General features: G+C 43.7%; 1 protein-coding gene across 4 annotated transcripts in view; it reads left to right on the top strand.

The window, feature by feature from the left end:
- Positions 1-24096, top strand: part of CHN1 (chimerin 1) — a 106477-nt gene extending 82381 nt beyond the window's left edge. For 2 of the 4 annotated variants that reach the window (XM_075028410.1, XM_075028409.1), the window contains 6 exons: positions 5204-5288; positions 16982-17155; positions 17867-17944; positions 19110-19247; positions 20248-20353; positions 23167-24096. In XM_075028410.1, coding sequence (XP_074884511.1) covers positions 5204-5288; positions 16982-17155; positions 17867-17944; positions 19110-19247; positions 20248-20353; positions 23167-23338 — 753 coding nt within the window. In that variant the 3' untranslated portion in view covers positions 23339-24096. Of the gene's footprint in view, positions 1-883; positions 3795-5203; positions 5289-16981; positions 17156-17866; positions 17945-19109; positions 19248-20247; positions 20354-23166 lie in introns of those variants that run through there. The other 2 variants (XM_075028411.1, XM_075028412.1) reach the window with 2 other exon arrangements.
- Positions 24097-26709: the final 2613 nt, after the last annotated feature.

Raw genomic sequence — 26709 nt, forward strand, 5'->3', positions numbered from 1 at the left:
TTACGATGTCTCCCATATCCAATTAAAAGCTTGGTAGAGTCCCAACAGGCAGAATTCAGTTGCTGGAATTGCAAGTCAGCTAGGACCACTGAGCTGACAGCTTTCATCAGCAGTGTCCTGTCATCCTTGGGAATTTGTTTGAAAGACAGTATAGCCAGCAAAACTGTACCTTTGGAGCACCGCGCAGCACAAATGCTGGATGTGTGCCATTTATTCAGTCCCCGGTCAGCTTGGTCTCCTCCCTGAGTACCAGCAAGGCTTCTACCCAGAGCGTAGGACTCTGGGAGCCTGGGAGGGTAGATCTGCCATGGTTTTTTCCATCCTCTTTCAAGTTGATGTATTTCATCCCAACACAGATGGTAGTGCCTGGATTGTCCGAAACGCATTATTCTCACCGGCAGTTCAGCATGGAGGGCCATGGAAGAAGGTACACTGGTCTGTACAGAGCAGGGGTCCTGATGGAGCGGGTGCTCAGGGAGACCATGGCAGCAGCCTCTTGGCAGGGAAGGGTTTTTTGTACACCGTCACAAAGACTTTTGTCTTCTGTGTTTGGTGTTGATTTTTCATATCCATAGTTTGTCAGATCCAGCCTTGCTTTCTTCCCGGGAGTAGCTTTGCTAAAGCTCTGCTGATCCATCATGCTCCTTCACATCATGTTTACACAGCACTTTGCTGGTATTTCCTCATTCACTTCCTCCCTGCCTTGACAAGTGATACGATGTAAGTCTCCCAGTTAGGAATACTAATTATGTGCTGGCTCATTCTTGGTTTTCAGATAGCAATCAAGGCTAGCTGAACAACTGCCTAGTAAAAACCAAAAGCATTAAAAATAAGTGGAGTTACAAGATACATGAGTAACTAACTTCAACAGTGACCTTTACAGAGCCTGAGAAGTAATGGTGGGAGATCTGCTTGAGGAGTTCACAGCTTGTAGTATAATCTGTTGTCAGACCCACTGGATCATTTTTTATTTGGTTCTTCTAAAACTTCTGGCTCTTTTTCTAAGTATTTTAATTAAATGCAAAACAAAAATAAATGAAATTCTGTGACACTTATTAATCACAGGAGTTAAGCTATTTTTCCCCATGTATAAGAAAATGTCTTTCAAGTCCAAGCAAAATACTGTCCTCCTATGTAAGATCACAGTAGTTAAATGTTTGTTATACCTTGCTGATGTTGCGGGAGAGTTCAACACAGAAATGCCTAGGTCTAAGCCCAACATGAGGCTCTTTTCTTACCTCAGACTTGCAGGACAGCTTAGTAATAGGATTTTATCTAGTTTTTGAAGCAGGTATTTTCCTTTAAAATTATCTAGATTTTTCTTTTAAAATTAATACTTCCCCTGGCATTTCACAAATTAAGATTAAAACCAGTTTATCTTGCTCTCCTCTCACCTATTTTCCACATTCTTAAAAAATCATTCACAGTTGAAGCCTTATGGAAAGAGGGAAAAAGATTTTTGGGGCGGGAGTGAGAATGGAAGGGTTGGGAGATATAAAACCACAGTTGGCAATCCTGCTCTCTCACATTTCATAAGACAGTAAAATCTGCATATGGCAGATGCTCTTTTTATAAGGGGAAAGAAACCCCTTGTAATTTAAGTCAGGATCTCTGGGACTCTGCTGGGTGTGTTTTCAGAAATTTTTCTGGAAAGCATGTTTTAGTTTTGAAAACAAGCAAGTCGCTTGGCAGATTTTTAGAATGGGGAATTAAATATAAAAATCAGAATGCTATATTAAACAGTGTCATGTAATAAATGCAGTATTGTTTGCAGGTGCTGGCTCTTGAACTAGCAAAGGGATGCAAACGTGTTTCTTTTTAGCATGCTGCCAGGCCACACTCTGCAGGATGAAACAGGATTAGAGACTGTTCTGCCCTCAGAAGACTAATTTTTTGCTATTTTCTGGCATCACTTACTGTGTCTGATTTCATTTCCAGAGATGGTGTGTATTCAGACCAGCACAGGGTTAGACATCCAGTTCCGCCCCATGGTAGTGGGAAGATTAACGCTCCAGCACCACTGAGCTCTGGGAAAAGCCAGCACCGCTTACAAACCCCAAAAGAGGCTTCAGAGCTGATCCTGCTTGGTTTTGTACACCGGGGAGGGAAGGACATTATGGCCTTTGGGCCTCCTAATTAATATTGCCAGAGAACCTCCCTATTGCGTGTCAGACAAAGGACAAAGCAAGGTAGAGCATTATGGAACATAGAAAAACCTACCCTCACCACTTAATTTGTTTTGAGTTTGCAATCAGTATAATGGATAAGAAAGAGTAATTTGGATGGGGCAGTGTAAAGCTGAGCAGGCTCTGGATGAATCTTCTAGCAGAGAAGATAATTTCTTAACTGATGATATGGAAAGGCATTTCAGTATTTGGATGAAGCCTGGATGCATGGCATGAGAGAACAGTGCTAATGATGCTGAGACAATGATCCTGAAGGGCAAAGTCGATCTTGGTCTTGTGAAGGGTGACCAATCACTCAGTGTTGGTAGGGAAGAGGAAAGTCTGTTTTGTCCTTGTCATTTTTAAGTTGATGATGAGTCATGTAAACTTCTCTGAGGGGTGAGCTGAGAGCCAGGATAATGTCAGGGGAACTGGCTGGAGTAGAAAAGGTAATTTATTTATTTTTTATCTAGGTGGATAGTAGTTATTAGAAACATAAGAGAAGCTGAGCTCATTAAAAAATTCATAATAATAAAAGAAAAATGAAGGGAGGCAAAAGGTTGGAGTGGCGGATTTGAGATGTGGTAGACTCTGCAGAAGAGTTCCTGGGGAGAGTCAGGAGGAGGAGGTGGAAACGTGCAGTCCGTGGTGGGGAGCAAGATGCCAAGAAGGAGGGATGTTCACCACTGAAACAACAGCCAGTTAGAGATTGGGCACCTGAGGTTTGGTGAGCAGCAGCGCTGGAGATGGCCCTGGAGAGACCAGGATAGGACCCCAGCACCCAAGGAAAGCATTAGCAATGCTTCAGCAAATGGCACGTTCGGTGAATTTGATGAATTGAAATTAGCAAGCAGAGAGGCACAGGATAGTATCATTCTTTTTATTTGGCAAGAAATATTACCGTGTCAGAATTTGTTCTTGTTCTGCCTAACGAAAGAAGCTTTCAAGGAACAAGACAAAATTCCCCCTCCTTTACAATCAGAAATATTAAAAAACCAAAAAACCCTAAACTCTTATAAAACTGAAGAGGATTCTGAAAAAAGATTATTTATTGCTCAAACTTTTGAACTGTCATTTTTATTTCAATTTTCCTCAACAGGAATTTTGAGAAATATTTTAAATAAGTGTTTGTAGGGGTGGAACATTCCTTTGACCAAAAATAAAAGATGGTAACTGAAAAGAAGGTTTTTTTTTTCCCTGAAAAAGTTCTGTTAGTCCTGCAGGCATTAAAGCACAGTGTTTTGCTTGAGGATATTAGAATGTGCTTATTCTGGGAAGGGAACGCTGCCAAAGACCTGGAAAAAAACCCACAAGGCTGAGGAAGAAAGCCAAGAGGATGTGGGTAGTGCAGGTGGGTAATGGAGAAGAAGGTGTGAAAAATCTCTTTGTGGTGAGAGGAAAAAAGAAAATGATTATTACAGCTGCCAACAGTCTTGTCATCGTTTGCTTTGTAGAAGTCAGCTGGAGCTGCAGGGAGAAGGGACCTCGTGGAACACATCGCACCTTCAAAAGGCGCGTGGGAGTGGGTGCGGACGGCAGCTAGCACGGCTGGGGGGAGGCAGCCCGTGCCAGCGCTGGGAGAACAGGACGCTTCGCACCATTGCACTTCCTCCGGAGATGCTCAGCAGGGTAGGGCTAGGGGCGATTATAAGCCTAGCTTAGCACAGACGCACACGTGAATTACTTGGTGAATTCAAGAGCAACTTTCCAGACTAACACAGTAATCTACCTTGCTGCTACTTCGTGGGCAGCAAATGCCCAGGAGGCTGCAGACCTCCCCGTAGCCAAAACCGAAACGTGGTCTGAATTGCTGGGTGCTGCTCTGGGTTGTCACCTGTTCGAGGTAAGTGTCACCTGGGATCCAGCTGCTGCCGAGATCAGTGGTGCAGGGGACGCTCACCACCTCAGTCAGGTGGTGACACTTCGTGTTTTGCTATTTATAACCAGAGCTCTGCGTGGATGTCAGGCACGCGTGTTTCCACCAGCTCCTTCTCCTGCTCCACGCTGATCTGACCAGGCAGTGCACGTGCATGAGGTTACTGCCTGCTCTGATACCCACTCAGTAACTCTGGAGAACCAAGTGACTTAAGCCTAAGGCATTTTTACTACATTTCACTGCAAATTTCATTTCTTTATGATCATCAGTTACTGATTTTTTTTGTCAGCCTCTCTATTCTAAATAGAGGCTAAAAGCCTTTTATGCTGGGTAAGGAAGTAATGATTTTCTCTGTAAAGAATCCTGTGGTTTCCTACAGCACGAACTTTATCAGAACAAAATCAGAAGCAGCTAATGGTGGCTGCAGGATTTGTAACAAGCATGTGAGCTGGGATTGAAAGCAGCATTGGGTTTTTTTCTTCTTTAGCTTTCAATTTTTTCCTGTTTCACTGGATTCTTTTTTCCATTTACTAGATTCATTTGGATTTTCAATACATAGCATTAGTCTGAAGAGAATTAATTTCCTTTTAGAGTTATTCTAAACTGGAAAGTCCCTAAGTGCGTTTGCAGTATTTCTGTGTAGCACTGGTATTTTTGCCTGGCAGGACTCCCTCCGCCCGAGGCAAAATCTTGCAGCCCCCTACGCGTTTCACACAGTACCTTATGGAAGGGAGGGCAAAGCAGAAGACATTTTAAATTGAGAGGTAAACTCTTGCGCGGTTGCTGCAAAAGCCTCACCTCATGGCCAAAATCCTGCCCAGATGGAGGGATGCCAAGAGGTGGGAGAAGGGCTGTGACCTGCCATTGCTCCTCTGCCCCACGTGGTCTGGGAGCAGACCCCCCCGGACCCGGTTCTGCTGCCCTGGACGGCTTGGGGTGGAGAGCTCCTGTTTCCACAGGTCTGCAAGAGTCTTGGCAGTTAAATCTTTCTTACGTTTCTTCCTTCCTTTCCTGCGGTCATAAAGGGAAGCTTCCAGAGACTGCACATGGTGCCTTCGAAGAAGAGGAATTCTGCCTTGTTTAGACACATTGATATGGATATCACTGATATGAAACAGTTGGGTTATTTTCTGTAATTTTCCTTTCTGCTACTGTCTTCCAGGTGCACACGTTCAGGGGCCCGCACTGGTGTGAATACTGTGCCAACTTTATGTGGGGCCTCATTGCTCAGGGAGTAAAATGTGCAGGTAATAGTCATTCAGTCTTCTTTTCCTAAGACAGTCCTAATGTTATTACTATTTAATGTGCTGCCTGCTCCACCATAACGCCGCGTGGCAAGGGTCCGATCTGGTCCTTGTTAAAATCGAAGAAGGAAATGTGTCCCCTCTGCTGCTGAAGGTTTCAGGTACCTGTTCCAGTAACATCACTGCAGTGATGCAGATCACCTCTCGAGCGCTCACAGAGGGGAAATGATACTCATCATTAAAGAATTCATTCCCCCCCCCCTTTTAGAATGGAAGAGAAAATAGGTAGATGTGTTGTTAGCTTTGTTTCTTTTATGCCACTTGGATGTATTGGTAGGTGTGAGAGACTCACTGAGGATCTCGATGTGCAAGGTGGGCGTCAGCAAATTTCACACTGCCGCCATGAAACAGGCATTCAGGTTAATTTTACGTACCAGCCAGCAGACTCCCAGCGTGTCATAGACCCTAAGTTATGTCTCCTACTTGCAAACTGAAAAGCAAGTAAGAAAAGGGATGATGAATAAAGGATGTGTACTGAAATGTTACATAAACATTCAGGTGCTAGTAGAAATGTATTACACACATGGGTATCACTGCAGGCATTTCTAGGATAAAGCCTCTCTGAAGTAAAACAATTTGACAGTTTTATTGATATGATTCTTCTGAAAAGAAAGGACAGTGAGCTTTTTTCAAAGGCAAAAAGAAAGGATCAAAGTGATCAAAATAGTTTACCGTATTTAAAAAGTATTTTCTGACATTCTAGCAGGCAACCACATTTATAAAAGTGGTGCAAAGAAATGTTGATGTATGAAGACCTGCCTATGTTGCCCTGGAAACTGAATTTTCAAGCTAATTTAAGAAAATCTCCTCTGTCTAAAGCTTTCTGAAGTCTTATCTCAAGCAAATAAGAGGGCTTTTTATGACGGAACTGCAAAATAATGTAAAACTTCAAATAATTTGTAGCCAAATAGGATTGAAATATTTTAAAATCCTTCTCCCATAATTACGTGAATGCAATATTCTGTTGTTATCAATAGACTCTGCACTGTCCAGGATGTATTAGAGAGTGCAGCTCTGTTTTAAGAAATGATTATCTAAAAATGCCATTTCCTTCCCTAGTATTTTCCTCCTACTAATTATTTAGGGTTGCAGCCATGTCCTTCACTTATGAATGAAGATTGTTAGTAGTTTTTACTGCTCTTGATTTTGCACAGGGTGTACAGTGCTAGAAGAGAAAGAGGAAGCCTAATTTTGTTCTTGAATTGTTTTCTTATTAAAGTAGTCACTTTTTGATAACACATGAGCCACTAAGTGTCCCATCTTCTTTCCTCGCCTGAAGTAGATTCCTCAGTTTTGGCATTTAGGAGAAATACCAAGTATTTTTCAGATTTATGTTAAGTAACTTTGATCCAGAAAATCAATAAAAAACAAACAGTATGAAGGCTTGCAATGCTTCATGGCACTGTGGAATGAACAAATGACATTGCTTTTATAATTAAACCCAAAGTGCTTATGATTTTGTACTGCCCCCCACCCCCTTTTTTTTTTTAACTAAAGTAGAGCTGATTTTCTGGTTTTATGCAGATTTTTCTAAATTACAAATTTCCAAAAGCTTCTAAAGTCTGGTTTTCTTTCCTCCTTATGAAGATGGTAATAAGTACTGCATGTCTCTTTCTCCTCCTTGCAGTGTAGAGGAACATATGTGTATTAGATGACTTCATAGGTTCAGAAACTATAATTAGGGCTTTCTATCTTGTGTAAGGTTTCATATCGCCATTGGTAGTTTCCAGTAATTTCTATGATCTTATTTATATTTTAAAATCCCATGTTGTACAACCGCACTTCCTTGCTGAAGCATCAGTGAGGCATTGGGGCAGGGGGAGGCTGAGGTTTTTCGGGCCATGCTCAAGGTCATTGGGTACAACCAGGTAAGCTGCTGATATGCAGCATCATCAGCCGGGGTGCAAGGAGGAGCAGGCGAGGAGCCGTGCGGTGGCAAGGCCGCTGAGCAGCGCTTCCGCAGCCTGGCAGGTCTGCTTGCTGCAACGTGTCCTGCGTGGCTTGCTTGGGGTCGAGGAGCAGGAGAGCCGGGCTTTCCCAAGGGCATGGGTTGCAGCCGACCCACCTCGCTTGTCCTCCCCTCACCGCGAGGCGAGCTTTTAGCCACTGGCCAACCTCAGCGATAGCTGACGGAGAACTAGGGGCTTCCCAGATGATTTTATTCTCATAAATTTCATAGAAATCAGCAGCTGGGTGGAGGAGAGGGGCTCCAGGCAGAGCCCCGTGGAGGTAGAGACGGTAGGACAGGCTCAGCAGTTCACCAGTCTGCCTTGTCTGTGCCTCACCTTCAGCAGTGTCTGCCTTCTCCCATCAGCTGAGGCTGTACAAGCCATCAGAGCCAGAAGCTGTACAGATCTGGGCATTTTGGAGGAAAGACAGAGGTGCACAGATAAATAGTGAAGACCTGTGTAACCAGTGTTAACATACTAGTGTGGAAGAGCCCAGGCTTGAGTGCCATGAGTTTGGCTGAGTTTACATGGGTCTTGGAGTGTGGGTTTTTGTTGTTTGGGTTTTTTTAAAGTAATCATTTTGCTTCTGAACTGAGCCATTTTAATATGGAAACAATGAGGCACAGTAAACAAGGAGCCACATGAGGCTATTGCTTTTCAGAGTGCATTCGTACTTCAAAAAAATTACAGCTCTTAGCAGGAGGCAGACCACTTGCATTCGAATGGGGTTCAATGCCACTCCAGGGAAATCCACAAAATCTGTTTGTTGGTCTGTATAATCATTTTATTGAAAATACCTATGAGCAAAACTGCACTGATCATATGTAATTTTATACTTTTTAAAGCACTTGCTTTTTACAGCAAACAGTTGCACATCTTGAGAGGACTCTGTTTACTGTACAGAAGTGATAAGTTTAACAAATACAAATGGATTAGTCCATGAGCTGCTCTCAACCATTTTAAATCCTCTTCTCTGCAGAAGGACAAAAACAAGCAAGATCAGTGTGGGACAGTCCAAGACTGGACCAGAAAGATAAATGTCACCCATTTCAGAAAGGAGGAGGAGCTGGAGGAGAAAGTGGAGCTTATTTCTAATGGCTGATAGCTTAGTTTGTTACACAAACTAAGTCAATCCTTTGAAAAATAATAAACCAGGACTAAACACTCATAACAGTACACATGCCATAGCAACCAGCAAGGATGCCTTAGCAACTTGAACTGCCTTGATTCATGCTCTGTTGCAGTCCAGCATGACTGGATGTGTCCTTCTCTGCCAAAATACAGCCTTGAGTGCATTCAGTATCTTGTCACGTACAGTCCTGTATGATTAACCCCTGGAAGATGGATTCTCCCTAGCTTATCCTTGTTTGGGTTTCACGGCAGACAAAGAAGGAGGAGTACATCTTTTCCTTCCATAAAGACAAGAGGTAAATGTAGGCACCGTGTTTGCCACCTGAAGGGTGGTTATTGGTTGAAGGTGTTGGCTGTCATCTTGAGTACAAAGGTTTCGGGATTAATGCAAGCCACCAAACATGGGAAGACTTTATTGTCTTCCAAAATTAAGACTTTGAGTGATGTCCAGGATTTGGGTCCTATAGGAAATGAATTGGTGGGCTTAGTCTGACTTCTGCTGGAGGTATATCCAGCAGAACAGGAATAATGTCTTTATCCTTAAATGGTATTCTCTCAAATTTGATCATTATTTCACCAATTTCTTTAAAGACAGACTTGCTTTCTTAGAGTGAATCCTTGTAGTAGGCATCTGCCCTACAGCCTCAGAGGGTTGTGCTTCCAATTTTTGCATCCTAGCCACAGGCCCTTAAAATTTTTGAGAGATGAAGACTCATCTGTATGCAAGGAATATGCCTTTTCTACTGGCATGCTCCATCTCCAGCGTGCTTTCCTGCAGGCTTTTGCCATAAGTAGAAATGACTGAAGAAGTGTTTGAAATTATAATGCCACCAGCTTGTGTAAACATTGAAGCTCAGCAGAAGCTAATGAAGACATAAGAGTTTACCCCCACTCAAAATCCAATGCATGAACTTAAAAAAGTGTATTCTTAATTACATTCCTCCTGTGTAAGGCTCCCCCAGACACACAGGGCTCATCCCATTGACCAGAATGTGTTCAGGAGAGAAACTTTAACAATATCCAAAGAAAATTTGCAGATATGCACCAGGGGGTTCATTTTATGAATTATACAAACACATAATGCCCAGTAGCATTAACAGAGAATAGTGTGTGTTCTCAGAGACTAAAGCATGGCATTAATGATGCTGTTAAGTGTACTACACAAGTAGACTTGTAGACAAACACACTAGTAGACTTGTCAAGCTGCTGCATGTGTCCTGTCCCTTTCCCGAGCCCACCAGAACTGTTTAAGTTAGTATATAATCTCCCCCTTCCTCTGTACCCTTTCTTAATGAATAAGTGATTTAATCAGAAGATTTTTTGGAACAGGCTGGTTTAAGAGCATTAATTGGCTTATCTTGAAGGAAAGATAAGGGGTTTTTACTGTATTTCACTGGATGCTTTTGATAGTGTTTTGGGCTGCTCCTTTTAAAACCAGGCAGCACCACCCTCTGAGGCTGTACGTGAAGCACCATTTCTGCTGCCTGGATAGATTTGCTCTGAACTATCTCAGCCTGCCACCCATGTAGCAGTTGCATATCTTTTGCTTTCCTTGGAGTAGGTAACTTCTCTCTGAAGAGCTGATAGAAATAAACTTGCAGCTGAACTATCAGTGTGGCAGCAACCAGCTGCCACTGGCTGAGCCCAAGCAATATTGCTGCCAGCCCTGACCACGGTAAGCCCCAGGAGTTCATTTTCAGAACAGTTAAAGTACAGTCTGAAAGCAGGATTGTTTTGTGAATTGCTGCTAAGTGTTTAATTTCCCCATTTCATCCGGTTCCTTCTCTAGCAATTGAAAAACGTACAACCACCCCATTTCCTTTGCTGTTTTGTTTTGCCTTGCTATTAAATCCCTCATGTTGGACCCCTGTGTTGCTCCACTGGTGTGTAAGGATGAAGGAGACAAAAAAAGAGCCTGCCCATCCTCAGGCATTAGCTGTGCAGGGCACAATGCTCACATTTCTAGTGCCTGGAAGAACAGCTGATGCTCCCGTGACGGTAACGCAGCTAAGGGGAAGGCAAGGTGTGCTCATCGTGTTGCCCACTCTCAAGGTATTTTGCGTGCCTTGGTCGTAATAAGCTCCTGTTCTGCCCACACTTGCACCTTGAAAACACATTCAAGCTTCTTCTGAGATGTGCTCCCAGATTGTGCTGGTTTCCCTGACCCTATAGGGCACAGGCAGTCGGCCCAAAAAGTGAACAAGAGCAAAGCAAAACCACAGAGGTCAGGGGACTGTTTGGAGAACAGTCCCTGCCCACCTCAGGCAGGTGGAGATGCTGTTGGAGGAGATGTGCGCTGCCTGACAGGCTGTTCCACCAGCTCAGGATCTGGTGGTGTTCCTGTGAGGAGTGAGCTCCAAAATTCTGAAATGCTAATCAGGCAGCAGAGCTTTGCTGCAGAGCCGTTCCCATGGGGAAGCTATTCTGGAGCTATATATTCTTGAAACTGTAAGTCCTAAAAGCGGCTTTATCTCCAAGCCCACACAGACCTAGAAGCCTTGAGCAAGCCAGCGGCCCATCAGGGGAGCTGTCGAGGAGGTAGGCAGGTGTCGTGGCAGGAAGCCAGGGAAGCTTTTGAACAAACTGACCTTTCAAGACTTCCATAAGATCAGACCATCACCACCAAACGTGTCCAGCTTTTGGACGCACAGACATATGTATTCTTTTGATTTGGGGTAAGGGACGATTGGCTTGTTTAATGGGCTTTTTTTTTTTTTATTTCATAAGCCCTGATTTTTCTGTAGTATTAGGTAATTTTGTTGCCAAGTAACTAGCTGGCCTCTAGAAATTCCTTCCTAAATAATAATGTACCCTATAGTGCATGATCCAGTAGTATGAATGATAGCAGGTTTGGGGGAGGATACACGTATGTTTGGAGGCAATTTTTGCCATGGCGCTGCTTAATAAAGTGGCTTAACATTCTGGTGGGACCAGGGTTACTTGCAGATGTGCATTGCACATTGACAAATGGCATGTACTTTAAGGCAGTGTAGCAGCTCCAGTGTTGCCATCCAGGCTGGAACAGCCCTGCCAAGGAGGAGGAAGAGGGCAGACCTTCATAGCACCCCCCTGCCTTGTGTATGGAAGCACAAAGTACAGCACGTGAGGCCAGTGGGGTTGCTATGTTCACGTGCTTGTTCGCACACGCTGCATCTGAGAGAACAGATGACATTGCTTCCTCTGCTGCAGAAAAGAGCACTAAATTATTAAAGGAAAGCTACTAGCTCATCATTGATTTATGAGAGCAAATTCCCTTCTAACCTTTTCACCCTTGCAAAAGTAACAATGCCAATACTTTGTGCTTGTGTAGAGCCCGTCATCCTCACCTGTCGGCTTACCAAAGGTGAGGGTGTTATCCCGTCTGGCGGTACCGCAGTGGACCTGCCCGAGGCAACGCACAGCGCCAGCGCCCCGGCTCCGTGCTCCCCACCCTCCCACGCTTGCCAGAAACCTCTGAAGAGTCTTGCAGGACTTTTTGTACATAATGTAAATCTACCGTTTAGCTCTTAAAGCTGCTTCTCAGAGTGACAAAATGCTAAATTTCCATTGGGATAATTCAAAAATATTATTAGAGTGATGTATGTAGCATACGGTATCATTCCAGTGGAGCATGATCAGCAGCCATGTTAGCCAGTAAATCATAAACCAAAGGAAATCTAAAACTGACTAAAGTCAAATCAGCAGTATAACAAAAAGCGACAGCTAAGTATATTTTAGTCTCTGCAAATATTTATAATGTGTGCTCATGGGGTGGTATTAACGTACGTATATCTTTTGGCTCTGCTCATGCATTAATATGAAGATGTTATTTGTTCCTTCAGCCCAGTGAACTAACATCAGTATTAGCTGTTTCTAAAACATTACCAAACCTTTTTCTAGGCATCATAGGAAAGTATTGTCCGGCTGGTTTTAAATTTAATATCTCTCATAGAAGTAATGTCACAGCCCACCTGAACTCCTAGATCAATATGCTATTAAAGTCAGGGCAGCTTATCACAGACTTTTAAACCTGTCATGTAAAATTAGTCGTCTTTTTTTTTTTTTCCCCTAAATTTCCAAACTTCCTATAAACTCTTGAATTTATGACTGCATTTTTTTTGGTCACATTTGGTATATTTGAAAGGTGGCCATAGTTTGATAGCACTGTAAAAAGGAGTAGTAAGCATGAGAAATCATCTCTGTATAAGGTGAAATACTGATTGACTGAAGTCAGCAGAAGTTTTCCTATTGACCTGCAAGGGTTCACAACTGCATCTTTTAAATCTGTCCCATATTATTATAGGATTTATCAGCAGATACAGTGCTTTAGGGGGATTTTTCTTCAGCTTCTCACCAATTTGTATAGCCAGCCAGCAGGTAGGCTCTGATGAACTTCTGTAAGAAATGGATAAGGCTCCTGGTTACTTTAGATCCAGAGTAAAGCTGCTAACACCATCTTAGCTATTCTGGATTTATTTTGATATAACCAAAAGTAAATAGACCCAAAATCTGAAATCAAATGAATCCTCTTGGTCTTCACGCACCCAGCCAAATCATGAAGCTCATGTGCAAACAAGGCAAGCAGTCCTGAGACTTCACCACGTGGCAGCACAGAGAGATTCCAGACTCGGCTTTCTTGTTTCTTCCTAGTTGATTCTAAAGTAATGGGTTTCGAAGCTTTCATGAAGCATCTGCAATGAGAACAGAGGACATTTTTATTTAATAATACGCAATTTGCAGCATAATTCCTATCTTTTAGTACTAACAAGTAAGCCGAGTATAGTTAGACTAAAAGGCTGGCACATTCCCAGTGGTCTGTGGAGAGGAGGACTGATGTCCTCCTGCCATTGTGCTTTTTACCTTGTTGGAGTTAACAAGACATCATCCTTCATCCTAAGTTATCAACTGAACCAGAGACTAGTGACGGAGACATGGCTCCTCTGCCTTTCATGAAGTATTGTTAGCTGTGGAGAGGGGCCCACCTGGTAGGAAGCACAGCATTGGGGAGTTTCAGCATCTTTGTTGGAAAAAAATACAATTTTTCTGTTGCAAATTCACTGGAATCTCCTAGAAGTATTCATTGATGTGGAATTGCTGAAGTAAGGTGGTCTCCTACGCTTACACAAGAGGCAAAGAGCCTTGATTATTAGGATACTGGACAGCCCAATAATATTGAACGTAGTGCTCATGTATTTTCTAAGCATTAAGTATCTGAAATATTTCTAGGTTTTAAATGTTTCTCAGGAGTGTTTGTAAGCCCTTAAGCAGTGGGGCTGATACATGAAATCTAATCAAATGCAAAGGAAGAACAAACAAGAGAGAAGAAAAGTTAACTTTTGCATTTGTAATTATTATTCTGGTATTAATGAGGTCAGATCCAAAGCCTGTTTGAATCTATGGGATTAGCAATAACACAATTATTTTCAGAAGCAAGGTTTTCACATTGAAAACATCTCTGTAAGTTAGATATTTTAATGAAATGAAACTTCCTTATATATAAATATAATTAGGATGATCTCAGTGAATGCGATAATTGTTTTAAGTCCAGTATAAGGTACTTGGAAGCATGTTTTTCCTTTTTTTATATATATTTTAATTATCCTTGGATTCCCAGAAACATAACTCTGAGATATATTGCTGTCTGTGTGAAGCAGCTAATTTGCACTCACAAAATTGCTTGTGAGTCTTCATGAGTGCGATGCTGCCATTCCAGCCTTGTAGACATCATTTTTGACAGACATACTAGGGCATTTCCTGCATGTTGGAATAGGTGCTTCTTGCAGCAACTTTGGGAATTCTATGTATAGTAATTATATTTGCATTTGTAAATACTATTATTGCAATGTTAAGGTTTCAAAATAAAGGAAATCAAGAATTAAGATTTCCTATGTGGTCTTAGTTTGCTTCCCTTCTGTGTGTGCATTAAGATGTTGCCTCTAATTATTTGACTACTTATTATTTTTACTGCACAACTTCATCTTTATTCTGAAAGCAGAATGGATGGTACTTGCTTAGTAGCACCTATTCCATATTTTGTCTTCTTGTTATTAAAAGTGCTGGTCTTACTAACAGCACAGTATTCAGACTTCACACCGAAGATGAGTAATTTTTCCTCTGCATTTCTGCAAACATGTAATGAATTTGTTTCTACAAGACCCAGAGCTGCTTCTTCCCATGTTAGAGTTGAAGCACTGAGGCACTAAAGGGTTCAGGTCACATGTTTCTAATGAATTTGGGTTCCTTATTTAAAGCACAGAGGGACCTGGTTTTTCAAACTTCAGACAAAATGTAGCACTGGGCATAGATATTTAAAGCGTAGGTGGAGCGCCCCTTGCCTGCGCTGGCTGGCATGCTCAGAGTTTCTTCCTTCCACAGCCCAGAACCACAGGCGGGGTAGATGCTGTGCATGAAGAGGCGGTGTGGTCATGCACCTTCCAACCTGGGGTCTTAGACCACTTGATTAAATGTGGGATTTAATTAAGTGCTCAGGTGAAGGCGAGTGCTTTGGCTGTTCCTATTTCCTCTCTGTCACGAATGAGGCAACTGAGCAAACACTGAAGGAACCCAAGTGACCAGACTGAACTTCTCCACGCCTGGAGGGACAGTGGTTGAGCCTGCCACCGCCCAGGGCTCCAGGACAACCAGCTGTGACGTGCAGCTTCTGGGGCGAGCCCAGAAGAGGGCTGCGGGTCAAAGCACACCGCCGAGGCTGACCAGAGTGGGCCCCCGTGGTACCCCCGGTCGTGCTGCTTGTTTGCAGGGTAATGGCCTGCATGGCTTTGCCCAAGGTGGGGTTCGCAACACTAAATCACAACCAGGTGGGAAATTCAACATTCCCGGCTCCCTGTCTTGTGCGTTAACCGATCCTCTCAAGGAAGGGAGTTGCTCCTGCACAGAAATAGCTAAAGAGAATTTTAATTGGCCATTTCACCCAGATCGGGATCTGTGCGAGTTTTGACTGATAGAAGGTGACATGCTGAACTTTAATTGCAACCAGAGATTGAATGTTTTACAGAGGATCCTAAGTGACAAAGCTGGTTGCTTTACAGGCCTGTTAAGTAAACAAAGTGCTTTTAGTGGCAGGCTGCAGCTGACTTAGTGGAAATAAAACTTAGCAATGAATTCTAGGCTTTACTGGTTTGGAAAGAACAAAGTCAAATAACCTGTGGAGCATTAATGAAAATACAAGCATTGGCAAAAACAGCAGGAAGGAAATACGAAGGGAATCTGTATAGACAGATACTCAGTACAGCGGTGGGAAGGGTAAGTACAGATTTTCATCAAGGCATTGATCCTTCAAGCTCCTACGTCCCTTAATTCTGCAGAAATCCAGGGGACTCCAAATGGCAATGCAGCGAGGTACAGAAACGCTCGCAGAACTGGAGTCTGTGTGTATACCGAGTGCATGTCAGAGCATGGCAAACGCCCTGACTGCCAAGTGCCGCCTTTCTTGCTGGTTGCTGTTTCCTCTCAAGCACCTGTGAGTCTGCATGGCAGAAAGGGCGGTGAAAATGGAGTCACTGGGAGCAGTGCGGGAGGCTGCTCCTTACACGGGCCTGCTGCCTGATAGTGTTGATCGCAGTGTGTGCTTAGCTTAAAGGGGACTGTATTGCTCTTCCCATCTTCACTGTATAGTTGGTGGTGTTTTCCATGATTTTTCCTCCCCACACCCCGAGCATTATGTTTTGAGTCATTTTGAGGCAGAACAAACATTTTTCTATAACCTGATTTCAATTAAGTTTCACTTAAACTAAATCTATCTCCTTCTCAGTATGTTTACAATAAAGCTGTGGTGTTGTTTGTTTATGTTTAAAAAAAAAAAACCAAATTTTTCCCAGGTGATTTTCAAAGTAAATAGCATTGTTTTGGTGCTTGCCAACGCTTTGTTTCAGAAACACACTGTGAAACGGCATCAGAATTGCAGCCGCTGTGACTTAGCAAAGTCCTTTGTAAACTGCTTGGTAGCAAGAAAGCACCAGCCAGCTTGGTGACCCCTGTGCCTGTTTTTCAGCTCCCCTCCAAGGTGGGGAATGAGCCCTGTTACTAGCAATGCTAAGCCTGGGCTGCCGCACCTGGCAAGAGCATGGGGGTCCCTGAAGTGGGTCAGATCTCGGGCCTGCCTTGCCAACGTGTGCTGCAGAGGGGTTGTAGCCTTCCAGTCCCTGCCTTCGTCTCCCCCAGGAGGTGTCTTAAGTACCACAGTCCAGGACTATGTTAAAGCTGTAAGTGTTAGGAAATCCGCAGCAGCTTGGGAAGAAAGTTTAGATCATGATAGCAACGTATGTAATAATGGTGGGGAACGTAATTGGCCCTTAGATCCTGATTTGAAAAACCATATAGAAAGTTTGTCACTTTTTGTGTTAGATCCTCTAGGGATAGAAGAAATGTCTTGGGTAGAAAATCTGTCTGTCTTCAGGTTTGTCCCTACCTCACATTTGATGGTTAAGCGGTCTCAACAGAAGTAGTAGTTGCGAGATCAGGTCAGATCCTGCAGGAGCCGTACGTACTCCGCAGTACTGACCTCGGGATGCATTTTCACCGAACACCAGCCTAATCAATTTTTCCTTTTTCTCTCAGATTGTGGTTTAAATGTGCACAAGCAGTGTTCCAAGATGGTCCCAAATGACTGCAAGCCAGACCTGAAGCATGTCAAAAAAGTGTACAGCTGTGACCTTACAACGCTAGTAAAAGCACACTTCACTAAGAGACCAATGGTAGTAGATATGTGCATTAGGGAAATTGAATCTAGGGGTAAGGCATAGTTAATGGACTTTTGTTGCTTTACTGATAATCCGTTTAGATTGATCTGGGTCATCTGGGTTTCTGCTGAATGTATGATTGCTCAAAACAGATTTGCACAAGACATTTTATGACTGCCAATTACCCTGCACAGCTAATATTATACTTTGCATTATTCCATGGTTCATACCCATTTATAATTTTTATAGATTCTGCTAGAAGTTGCTTAATGGACAATTACTGCTTTATAGTTCTATATTGGCACCTATCTTTCCAGTAATATTTTTATTTTAAAAATTAAGTGAATGTGCTAAAACAAAGGCAGTTACTGTTGATGTGTTCCCTCTTGCTAGTTCCCCTAGCCCACACTGAGTATCCTTTTCTAGAATCAGAGTATTTGTTTTCATTCTGAAATAATGACTGAACATCAAGTATGCTAATCTCAGTTATTTTTTAATCGGTTGTAATTGGTTTAATATGTTTCTTCAGCTCCGACATAATTTGCGTAAACATAATTTAGTGCTGGTATAACAAGGCAGCTAATGCAAGGGTCAGGGTTAAAAGGCCAGTATAGGATTTTGTTCTGAAAGAAAAGCCTGATAAGGCTTTTAAAACGTGTCTGCTTTTTCTGCCTTAAATGAAGAACCTGGCAAAGGAAGAACTGGATGGAAGGAAACTGTAAAATTAAGGCTAATTTTAATCTTGTTAAAATACTCATTGCAGGTCTTAATTCCGAAGGACTATACAGAGTCTCAGGATTTAGTGATCTTATCGAAGATGTCAAAATGGCATTTGACAGAGGTACAGTCTTTCCTGCATGCTGGCATTTTGTGCTGATGTATTAAATATAAACAGTTTTTCTGCACAGACTCTGTCTGTCTCATGCTCCACTGCATCAGTGGTCTGAAGGAGTCCAGCGGCTGTGCTACCAGAAGGGGAGTCTCCCCATCAGAAAAGCGTATCAGCTTCACTTTGGCCTTCATTACCAAAGTCTACTTTTCTCCTTCCATCAGTATCTGGGCTTCAGGAATGATGCGCATAGGAAAGGACAAAGCTTTCTGAACTACTGCCCTAGTTTGCAAGTAGAACTACACTCAGGGGGTGGGGGAGAGATAGAGGGCAAGTGGTCAAGTGCCTTTAGAGGGCTGTGCAACTTAAATCCATCTTTCTGGATGAAAGCTCCAAAATAATAAGATGAATACAATAGTGCAAACAAAGTTTGAATTGTTACAGTCCAAAAGAAGGTCAGTGAGAACAAACTCTTCTCTCTGAGAAAAGGCAGTGGGAAAATTAAAGGCTTTCCAGCTGCCGTCCCCCTATCCCAGTAGAAATCAAGGCCAAAATCCATGCTGGAAACTCTCTCTCCTGTTTCTCCGGAGGACTGGACCTATTCAGACAACATCTGCCTCCTCTGCAGCATTAGCAGGGCGGAGATGCACTGGAGAAGCCAAGTTCTGGATCTGTGTCTACTGCAGTCAGGAGTAGGTAGTATGCTGTAGCTAAATGGTGAACACATGTTTTTCCTCTGTTCAGGAAGGCTGTGGACTAAGTTGGTTTTCTTTCTTTTACTTTTTTTCCCAGACTCCCCTGATTTCTCATTCAGTGCTCGCAAATGTGTTGTTTGGCAACGCAATGTGTTCAGAAATAGCTAAACTTCCACACGTTAATACAAGATAGATACTGCTAGATTAGGCAGGCGGGTTTTTTTCCCAGAAAAAAACCCTGCATTTTTTGTAATCATTTGAAATGAAGAAAGGATAGGTTTCTTTATAAAATGCTTGAGGTTTCCACCCTGAAACAATGAACTTCACAGTCCAGTAACTCTGTTTTGCTTATAAAAGCCAAAATCTGTAGCTGTGTCCTTTTTAATAATGTTTGCTTAAGCAAGTTGTTATTTTTCTTTCGAATGCTGTTTTACATCTGTTTACATTTCCAAGGCTTTAATGTCAGTGTCTTCTCCACACAGATGGGGAAAAAGCTGATATTTCTGTGAATATGTATGAAGATATCAATATTATCACTGGTGCACTTAAACTGTACTTCAGGGATTTGCCAATTCCACTCATCACGTATGATGCCTACCCAAAGTTTATAGAGTCTGCAAGTGAGTGTAACACATTTTCTTCCTGGTTTTTATTCGCAACCTTTTCTTCTCCTTTTTGTGCAGTACTTGCCTATTCATTTAATAGCTGGCCCATCAGCTCTTACCCTGCGTGCCCTATTTAGTAAGGATTGCAGGAGTGAATGTAGCACCACGAGGCCATAGTGTATGTGATCATGGTTACATTTTTCTTTGCCTTTGTCACCAGGAATGCTTCCTTTTCATCACGCATTATGGATTACATCACTTTGTATGTCTTGCATGAATCCCTCATACTTGACAGTGACATTTAAAATCTGTTGGTTTTCTGTTGCCAGAAAGGTGATCTATGAAAATGTTTAGAAATAAGAAGTCACTTGTTCTAGAGGTGTCCGTTTTGAGTGTTTTCATAAGCTGATAAGCACCCACCTTTAAGGCTGGCCTTGCAGACAGTGAGTCTGCAAGCAGGGCAGTAAGCCCAGCTGGAACATCTCTCCCAAGCACCCTGGCTGCCTGAGGCATCTCTGCAATGTAGCAGTCACATCAGCCACACCTGGAAAGGTGTGAGGTAGCCATGGGTAGAAAACAAGGGCTGGATGCTGGCCTTACTGCTCCTCTGGAGAAGGCTCTTTCCAAGCAGTGTGGACACAGCCAAAGATGCTGATGGCAAAGTTCCCAGTACCTTCTGCTGTTCCAGGGTTGCACCTGTAGATAATTTGTGCAAAACTAGTCCAGTCAGCAAGGATTGCCAGGGGAATTTTTTTGAGTAGGCTGCAGGGAGTCTTTCAGTGGAGTGCAGTTTGCTTTGGGGAGTTTTCTTTGTCCAAAGCCAGGCGCATCCTGATGGTGCTCTGAGCTCCTCTTTGGACCGGCAAAGCCGCCACTGTGAGGTTTGGATAGGTTCTGGAAATCGGTAATCCAGCAGAGCTGTGAGACCCTATCTTCTCTGCAGGCCACCGGTGTTGTCTTTCTGTGTGTGAATTCTGGCTGTGCGTGTGGTGACAGCTGAACATCTGTGTTTCAGAAACCACCGATCCGGATGAACAGCTGGAAATTCTCCATGAGGCACTGAAACTGCTGCCGCCTGCACACTGTGAAACGTTACGGTATCTCATGGCACATCTGAAGAGGTGGGTGGACTAGCTGGAAAGAACTCTAAGCCAAACTCATTTTTAGCAAAGTCCATGTTAGGACCTCCAGAAAAGTCTGGGCAAGGCCCACCAAATCCTGGAGACAGACTGTGGCAGGGGACGATAGTCTGCATAACAGCAAATATCCAAAAAAGGGTATTGGAGTTTATTCTACTTAAAGCACTTGCAAAGCACTTAAAGGAAATAAGTAAAAAAACCCACAGTTTTGAAGCACAAAAGTCATCTGCCTAGCAAATTTGCTCTATATTTAAGGTTACAGTAAATATTTATGGTAAAAATGCCATTTGTACCTCTGGGAGTAAGTCGTCACTCCCTGGGCAGGGAACTAATACAGCTTAATGACTATAGACTGATGTCTTTTTCTGCTAAGTCTCATCTACTGACACCCTAAGAAAGACCACACACACTAGGCTGGAGCTGACGCCGATTAGGCACAGTGTTAATTGGCCCACCAGCCACACGTCTGGTGAGGTCTGCCAGCTATTCCTCACCAGCGTGGAGCCCCTTGTTCTACCTGCTGCCTCCTCAAAACTGTAGGAGCATAAATTCTGTCTGAGGTTTCTCCTGCTCCCTGAGACATGATTGAAGTTGGTCAGTAGGCTGAAAAATTGTTAGGGAGAGACTGACAGATGAATATCCAGTACAACAGCACAGGTTCTATTTCTTTCAGGAAAGCAGGGGAAAAATCAATGTGGCATGTTAGGGTATCCATTTTAGTTTCTCAAGTAACATGAATTTATTGTCAATATATAAGAATCATTCCCTTTCCTTAGAAAAATACTTTATTTTAAGCTCCGTTCTGCTTTTTTCCTTTTGTAGTTCTTCTACAAGTAGGAATACATTGACTCTGCTGTGTGCCTCAGGCAAAATTCAGCTACAGGGTTTCTGCCTGATTTGTCCATTTATTTCCATGACATTTCTAATGGATGTTTTAGAACAGACACAGGGATGAGAGATGCAGGAACAAAAAGAACCCACCTAACTGCTTGTGAAGTGTGAAGTTAATTTTTCCTTACCCTGTTCGAGAGTAGCTGTTGCTGCTCTAGTTAGCAAGTTGCTTTTGCACTTCATATTTCTGGTATAGGTGAATGATAAGGTAGAAAGGTGACAAAATTCACTCTTTTTTAAACTTCCTTTTAATACATTTGCTAAAAAGACCTGTGGCGCTCAACAGGCTGTTGTCTTGCTGCTGAATTCAGGTAATCAGACACAGGTCATAATTACAGACTGAAGATACAGCAGCTTGGAAATATCGATCTGACTTCTTTTAAAATAAAACTAAGGCAGAAGGGGAAAAAAGAAAGAAAATTCTTGCCTTTTTTTTTTTTTTTTTTTTTTTTTTTTTTTTGTATACCAAAGGATTTGTTCATGCAACGCAAGATGCCAGAGTGGAGAAAAGAGAAATAATTTAGCCAGACTCCTTCAGTTGGTGTCCCTGGCTTCTTAGTTGTTCCTGAGAATCCTTATGGATTCTTTAAACCATAGTGTGTATTAAAACATTTGCATAACCTAAGTTTGTTCCCTTGAGTGAGGCAATTCCCCAGGATAAACCAAGGCAGAAGCTTCGGCTTCAAGGCACGTTTGTGTCTGCTGCGTCTGTTGCAGCGGGCAGCAGCGATGGGCGCGCTCGGTGTCAGGGTACCCCAGGCAGGCTGTCCTCCTCCCCCCCGCCGTGGGGCACCCTGCGTTCTCCGTGCTGAGGCAGAGCGGCGCAGGAGAACACAAGCCACCTCTGAGCCCACATGAAGAAATACCATCCCACGACGCCGGAGACCATCACGTTTGGGCAGCAGTGACCCTTCTGGCCTTTGCTGAGCAGACGTGTCTCTGCAGTAGCCCCAGCAGAGGATGCCTCTCCTGTGGGTGTAATTCTTGGGCAAATTACGTTTCTGGAGGTGGCCTGCAACCCTGCGCGGCGGCAGGGCCTGCGCCCACGGCTTTGAAGCGGTTGGGTTCCTGTGGGGCGGCAACGCGGCCTCCCCGCCTCCTCCTCTCCCGCGGATGGGAACCAGGCGGCGGGAGGCTTCCCTCAGCTGGGGGCTCGGCTGTGTGGCAGCTGCCGAGGACCCCAGGAGAGGGAAGGGTGGAAGCGGGCCTGTCAGAGCACGGGTCTAAGGACCTGCTCAGACTGCCCTGAAAATGAGGTTACAGGGAGGGAGGCCCTGGCGGTTTCAAAGCCGCCCCAAAGGGGCGATTCACTTTTTTCCAGTACGCGCCACGGGACGTAATTTGCCTTGAAGAGGAACCAGGCGTCCAGCTTAGCACAGTTAGCCTGTCGTGCCCAAAGGCAGGGAATTCACATGTGATCTGCCTCACCCCCGCTGCCGTCGTGTGCGTGACAGAGGAGCGGTGTGACCACGGGCAGCCATGTCACCAGGGGAACCTGGGCAGAGTCCCACCCTGGTGGGCACAATAGCACCTCTCTAGTGACCATCAAACTGCTAGCATAGTGACAAACACAGTCTGTTCCCCATAGGAGCGGCCTCCAAATGGTGCCGCTGTAAAGAGCGAAAGCAAAATTGTTCTGATTTGTCTGAATTCACCCCTCGGCCCCCTCCCTTCCTGACAGCGGAGCCCCGACTCCTCCTACAAGTAAACACGGTCCGAGGACAGAGACCTCTGACTCGCGGTAAACCCGAGCAGTGTTTGCACTCACTAACTTCCATATGTATCCTGCTGGAAACGGCTTTGGGGAAAGGCAAACTTTTCTGTCCAGTTTCCCTGGTCTTCAAGCATATGCAGGCATAGTTTGGCATGGAAGGAATGTGAAAAACACTGTCCTTTTTTTGCAGAGTGACACTCCATGAAAAGGAAAATCTGATGAGTGCAGAGAATCTGGGCATAGTTTTTGGACCAACTCTTATGAGAGCGCCAGAACTGGATGCGATGGCTGCATTGAATGACATCCGTTATCAGAGACTTGTGGTGGAGATGCTTATAAAAAATGAAGACATTTTATTTTGAATATTTTGGGGGGTTTGTAATAAAAAAGGAAGCAACAGTGTTCTATGGATGAAGGAATATTTTGAAGTAATTTAATGGCTCTTGTCGCTGAATTCCATATTTGCTAGAGCTTTCGATGTATTCAGGATAAAAATGAAGGAACTCTTTGTCGTTTCTGTAGTGCCATTCAGCTGATGTTGAAAAAAGGTTAACACATACTTTCCAGTACTAGTAATCCTGGGTGTTTATCATGTTAAAATAAAAAACAAAAAGCCTAAAGTTATTGCATGATTTGCTCCCTGTTCTCCCTGTTCTGGTGAGACTCATTCCATGAAGAAAACAACTGAACTGGTGCAGCATCTTTGTTCTGGATAGTTTGTGATTGTAATTCAGCATGTTTCTCCGTGTAAACCTGTTGTGAATTTGCTTTTATGTTCTATGTAATTGGTTTCTGATACTAAAAAGAAGGCCAACTTATGTGAAATGGAGCCTCTGGCAGTTTATTGACATTTCATATCATTCTCTGCCACTTGGGGGGCTGATTTCTTCTTGGGTTTCTTTCAGTTTTTTCATCATATAGTAATTTGTTTTTAACAGAAACAAAATGTGTATTTTAAATGTTACTTTAAGTAATTCTCCATGATGTTTATGGTGGTTGCAGTGAAATCTGCAATGCTGAGCAGTGTTCCTTTATTATTATTGCTATTTCAATTGTAATTTTGTATTTTTATCTGGCATGCATATATTAATTTATTAAATTTTGCTTTTAGAACTCTTAACACTAAGCTATTTATTTTTACTTAATGAACATGTTTCAAAAATACTGTTCGTTTCATTTTTTACATTGGCACTTTAACCTTGAACAACCTCTGACTTAAAAGAAGTGAGTTAGAGTTTTACTGGTTTTGACAAGACCATTCTGATCTAAATACTTTGGAGCCTGACACAGCCTGAACTAAGGCTCCCGCAAATTCCTTTTTAGTTTGAGAATTTCTTTCTTCATTGTCCGAGGTGCCTCTCAAGAATGCTTCAGAACTCTTAAACAAACCAAAAAAGTATTGTCAAGCCATCTACTACTACGTATTTTATATCTCTATAGTTGTAATTAACCTGTATATGAACTGGAATTGCAGTTTACCATTACACGGTTGTTGCTGCCCAGAGTAGATGGATACACCACTGAATTTCAAATGCAGATATGTCCCAGAACACTTGCTTTGTGCTTAAAGTGTTCAGCTGTGGTGCAAGCACTTCAGCCTGCCCTGCAAACACCATCCGGAGGAGGAGGAATAATGCCCTAGCAGTTGCAACCAGCTGTGCTCCCTTCCTGTCAGCAATAAGGTGCCTCCCTGTATCCCACCCCTTCCCTTACATGCCTGGCCAGGAGAGGAGAGGGGAGAAGGGAGCTCTCCTACAGCTCCCCTGGAAGTGGGGAATGAAGGATCCCAGGAAGGAAAAGGTGAAGCTGGGGATGCACGCTGGTAAGCACATGGGGAGCGCTGCTCTGGGCTGGGGGGCTGCTGGAGAGGCGGAGTGGGGGGAGGTTTTGAGAGAATCAAAAGGTTTTTGGTTTGGTTGGGGTTTGTTTTTTTGTTTGGTTTTTTTTAAGTATTCTGTAGTACTAAAAGTGACTTGCTGCTATAACTCCTGTATTAATTAGTGCACATTATCACTTTATTTATCCCAATGAAGTGACACAGCTGGAAAACTGTATGTCTCTGACCACAGCCAAGCCCCCCCCCAGCCCCAGAGCAATGGCTCATATGCTTCCCAGTCACATCTGCCTTGCACTCTCCAGCAGCCACATATGTTCACTGCTACCTTGTTCCAAGCCAACTCCTATACGTACTGCGTTTCCCCCCACTGCCTTGACAGCATGCGATGCACTTTCTTATTCCTGTGTTGCCTAATGGCCCCGCGTATCCCAGTCCTCAGACCGTCCACCGCTCCTCCCTTCCCTTCCAGGGTACCTTGCAGTGGCTGTGGCTGGGCTTTTGCAATGTCCTGTTGCTGCCATCAGCGCTCAGCTCCTTGTCACCAGGTCTGGGGTCAGGAGATAGGATTTTTTTCTCAATAATGCTGGCAAGGTTTTGCATGCACGTTTGACCCGCTTGTCGCACTGCAGTGTTTGCATTACTTGTTACGTGCTTGTCCCTAACACCTGATGCCACCACAGCCAGCCGTGGCAAAAGCATCCTTTTCTCAAAGCGCCCAGCAGCAGCTGATAGAGGGCACGGCCAGAGAAGGGCATGGCTCTGCCTCAGCAGCTCTGGCTGTGGTGGTGGCACCCTGTGTCCTTTGGCAGCCCCGGTGAGCCTGAGGAGCCCTCCGCTTACCTGAGCAAAAGGTGTCTGCTGTTCCCCGTTGCTGCGCGAGCAAACCTGAGTTAGGTAGTTGAAGTCCCACTTCTAAAGCATATAGCAGGAAGCATGTAGTAAATAGGAGTAATTAGGATAATTTCATTTTCTTCTTGTGTGAAATACCCAGCTCCTCCGTCTTGCTGCAGCAGCAGATGGGTGCTGCTGACACTAACGTCTGCTCCCCTGGCTTTACAGATGCTTTCAACTGCATTTAGAAGTAGCAATGGCCACTGAGAGGTGCAAAGCTGGATCAGAGTCAGAGCAAAAGCACCCAAACCAGCAAGCCTAGATTTGCTCTGGGTATAGTCAATCTCTCCAATCCATGCAGGGCAAACAAGGTTTGTTAGCTACTACCAAGTGCCAGTCTCCAGCTCGAAATGCCTTTTTTCCAGCAGAATTTAACAGGTGATTATAATCATGGGACAGGAAAGGAGAAAACCTAGACGGAAACCCACCGCTGGGAGAAGAGCAGTCAGTTTGCTGACCAACTTAAAAAAACAACCAAACAACCCACAAACAAGCAAACAAAAAACCAACAAGAAAAATCCCCAACCCCCCCAAAACCCCAGTTTAAGAAACATAACTTTCCTTAATGCCTGTACACCCCCTCCCCTAAAAGCTCCCTAGTGAGTAGTTAGGGCAGCTAGTAGGCACAGGAGCTTAGAGGTCAGGCAGCTGAGTCCCTGCCGTAATAAGCACACTTTATTTTCCCTGAATCTCACATTCTGATGAAATATGAAGGAAACAGCATACCAAGAGATGATAAAGCATCAGAATATGTTTAACACCAAATAATCTCAATATTCAAATAATTAAGGCTGACGGTGTCTGCTAACCATGTTGCTCAGCCTACGTGGGACAAAACCGCTTCCCCCGAGCACGTGTCTCTCAGGTTCAAATATGTAGGTTGTGTGTTGCATTAGGGACAGGAACGTGGGATGGAGGACCCCAATGGTCAGTGAAGTACTTGCTTGACTCTGAATCCCTGGAATCTGTATCCAGTGACTTTTTTTTTTTAATCTCTTTAATTTA

The sequence above is a fragment of the Buteo buteo genome, chromosome 5, assembly GCF_964188355.1.
Source record: "Buteo buteo chromosome 5, bButBut1.hap1.1, whole genome shotgun sequence".
Lineage (NCBI taxonomy): Eukaryota > Metazoa > Chordata > Aves > Accipitriformes > Accipitridae > Buteo > Buteo buteo.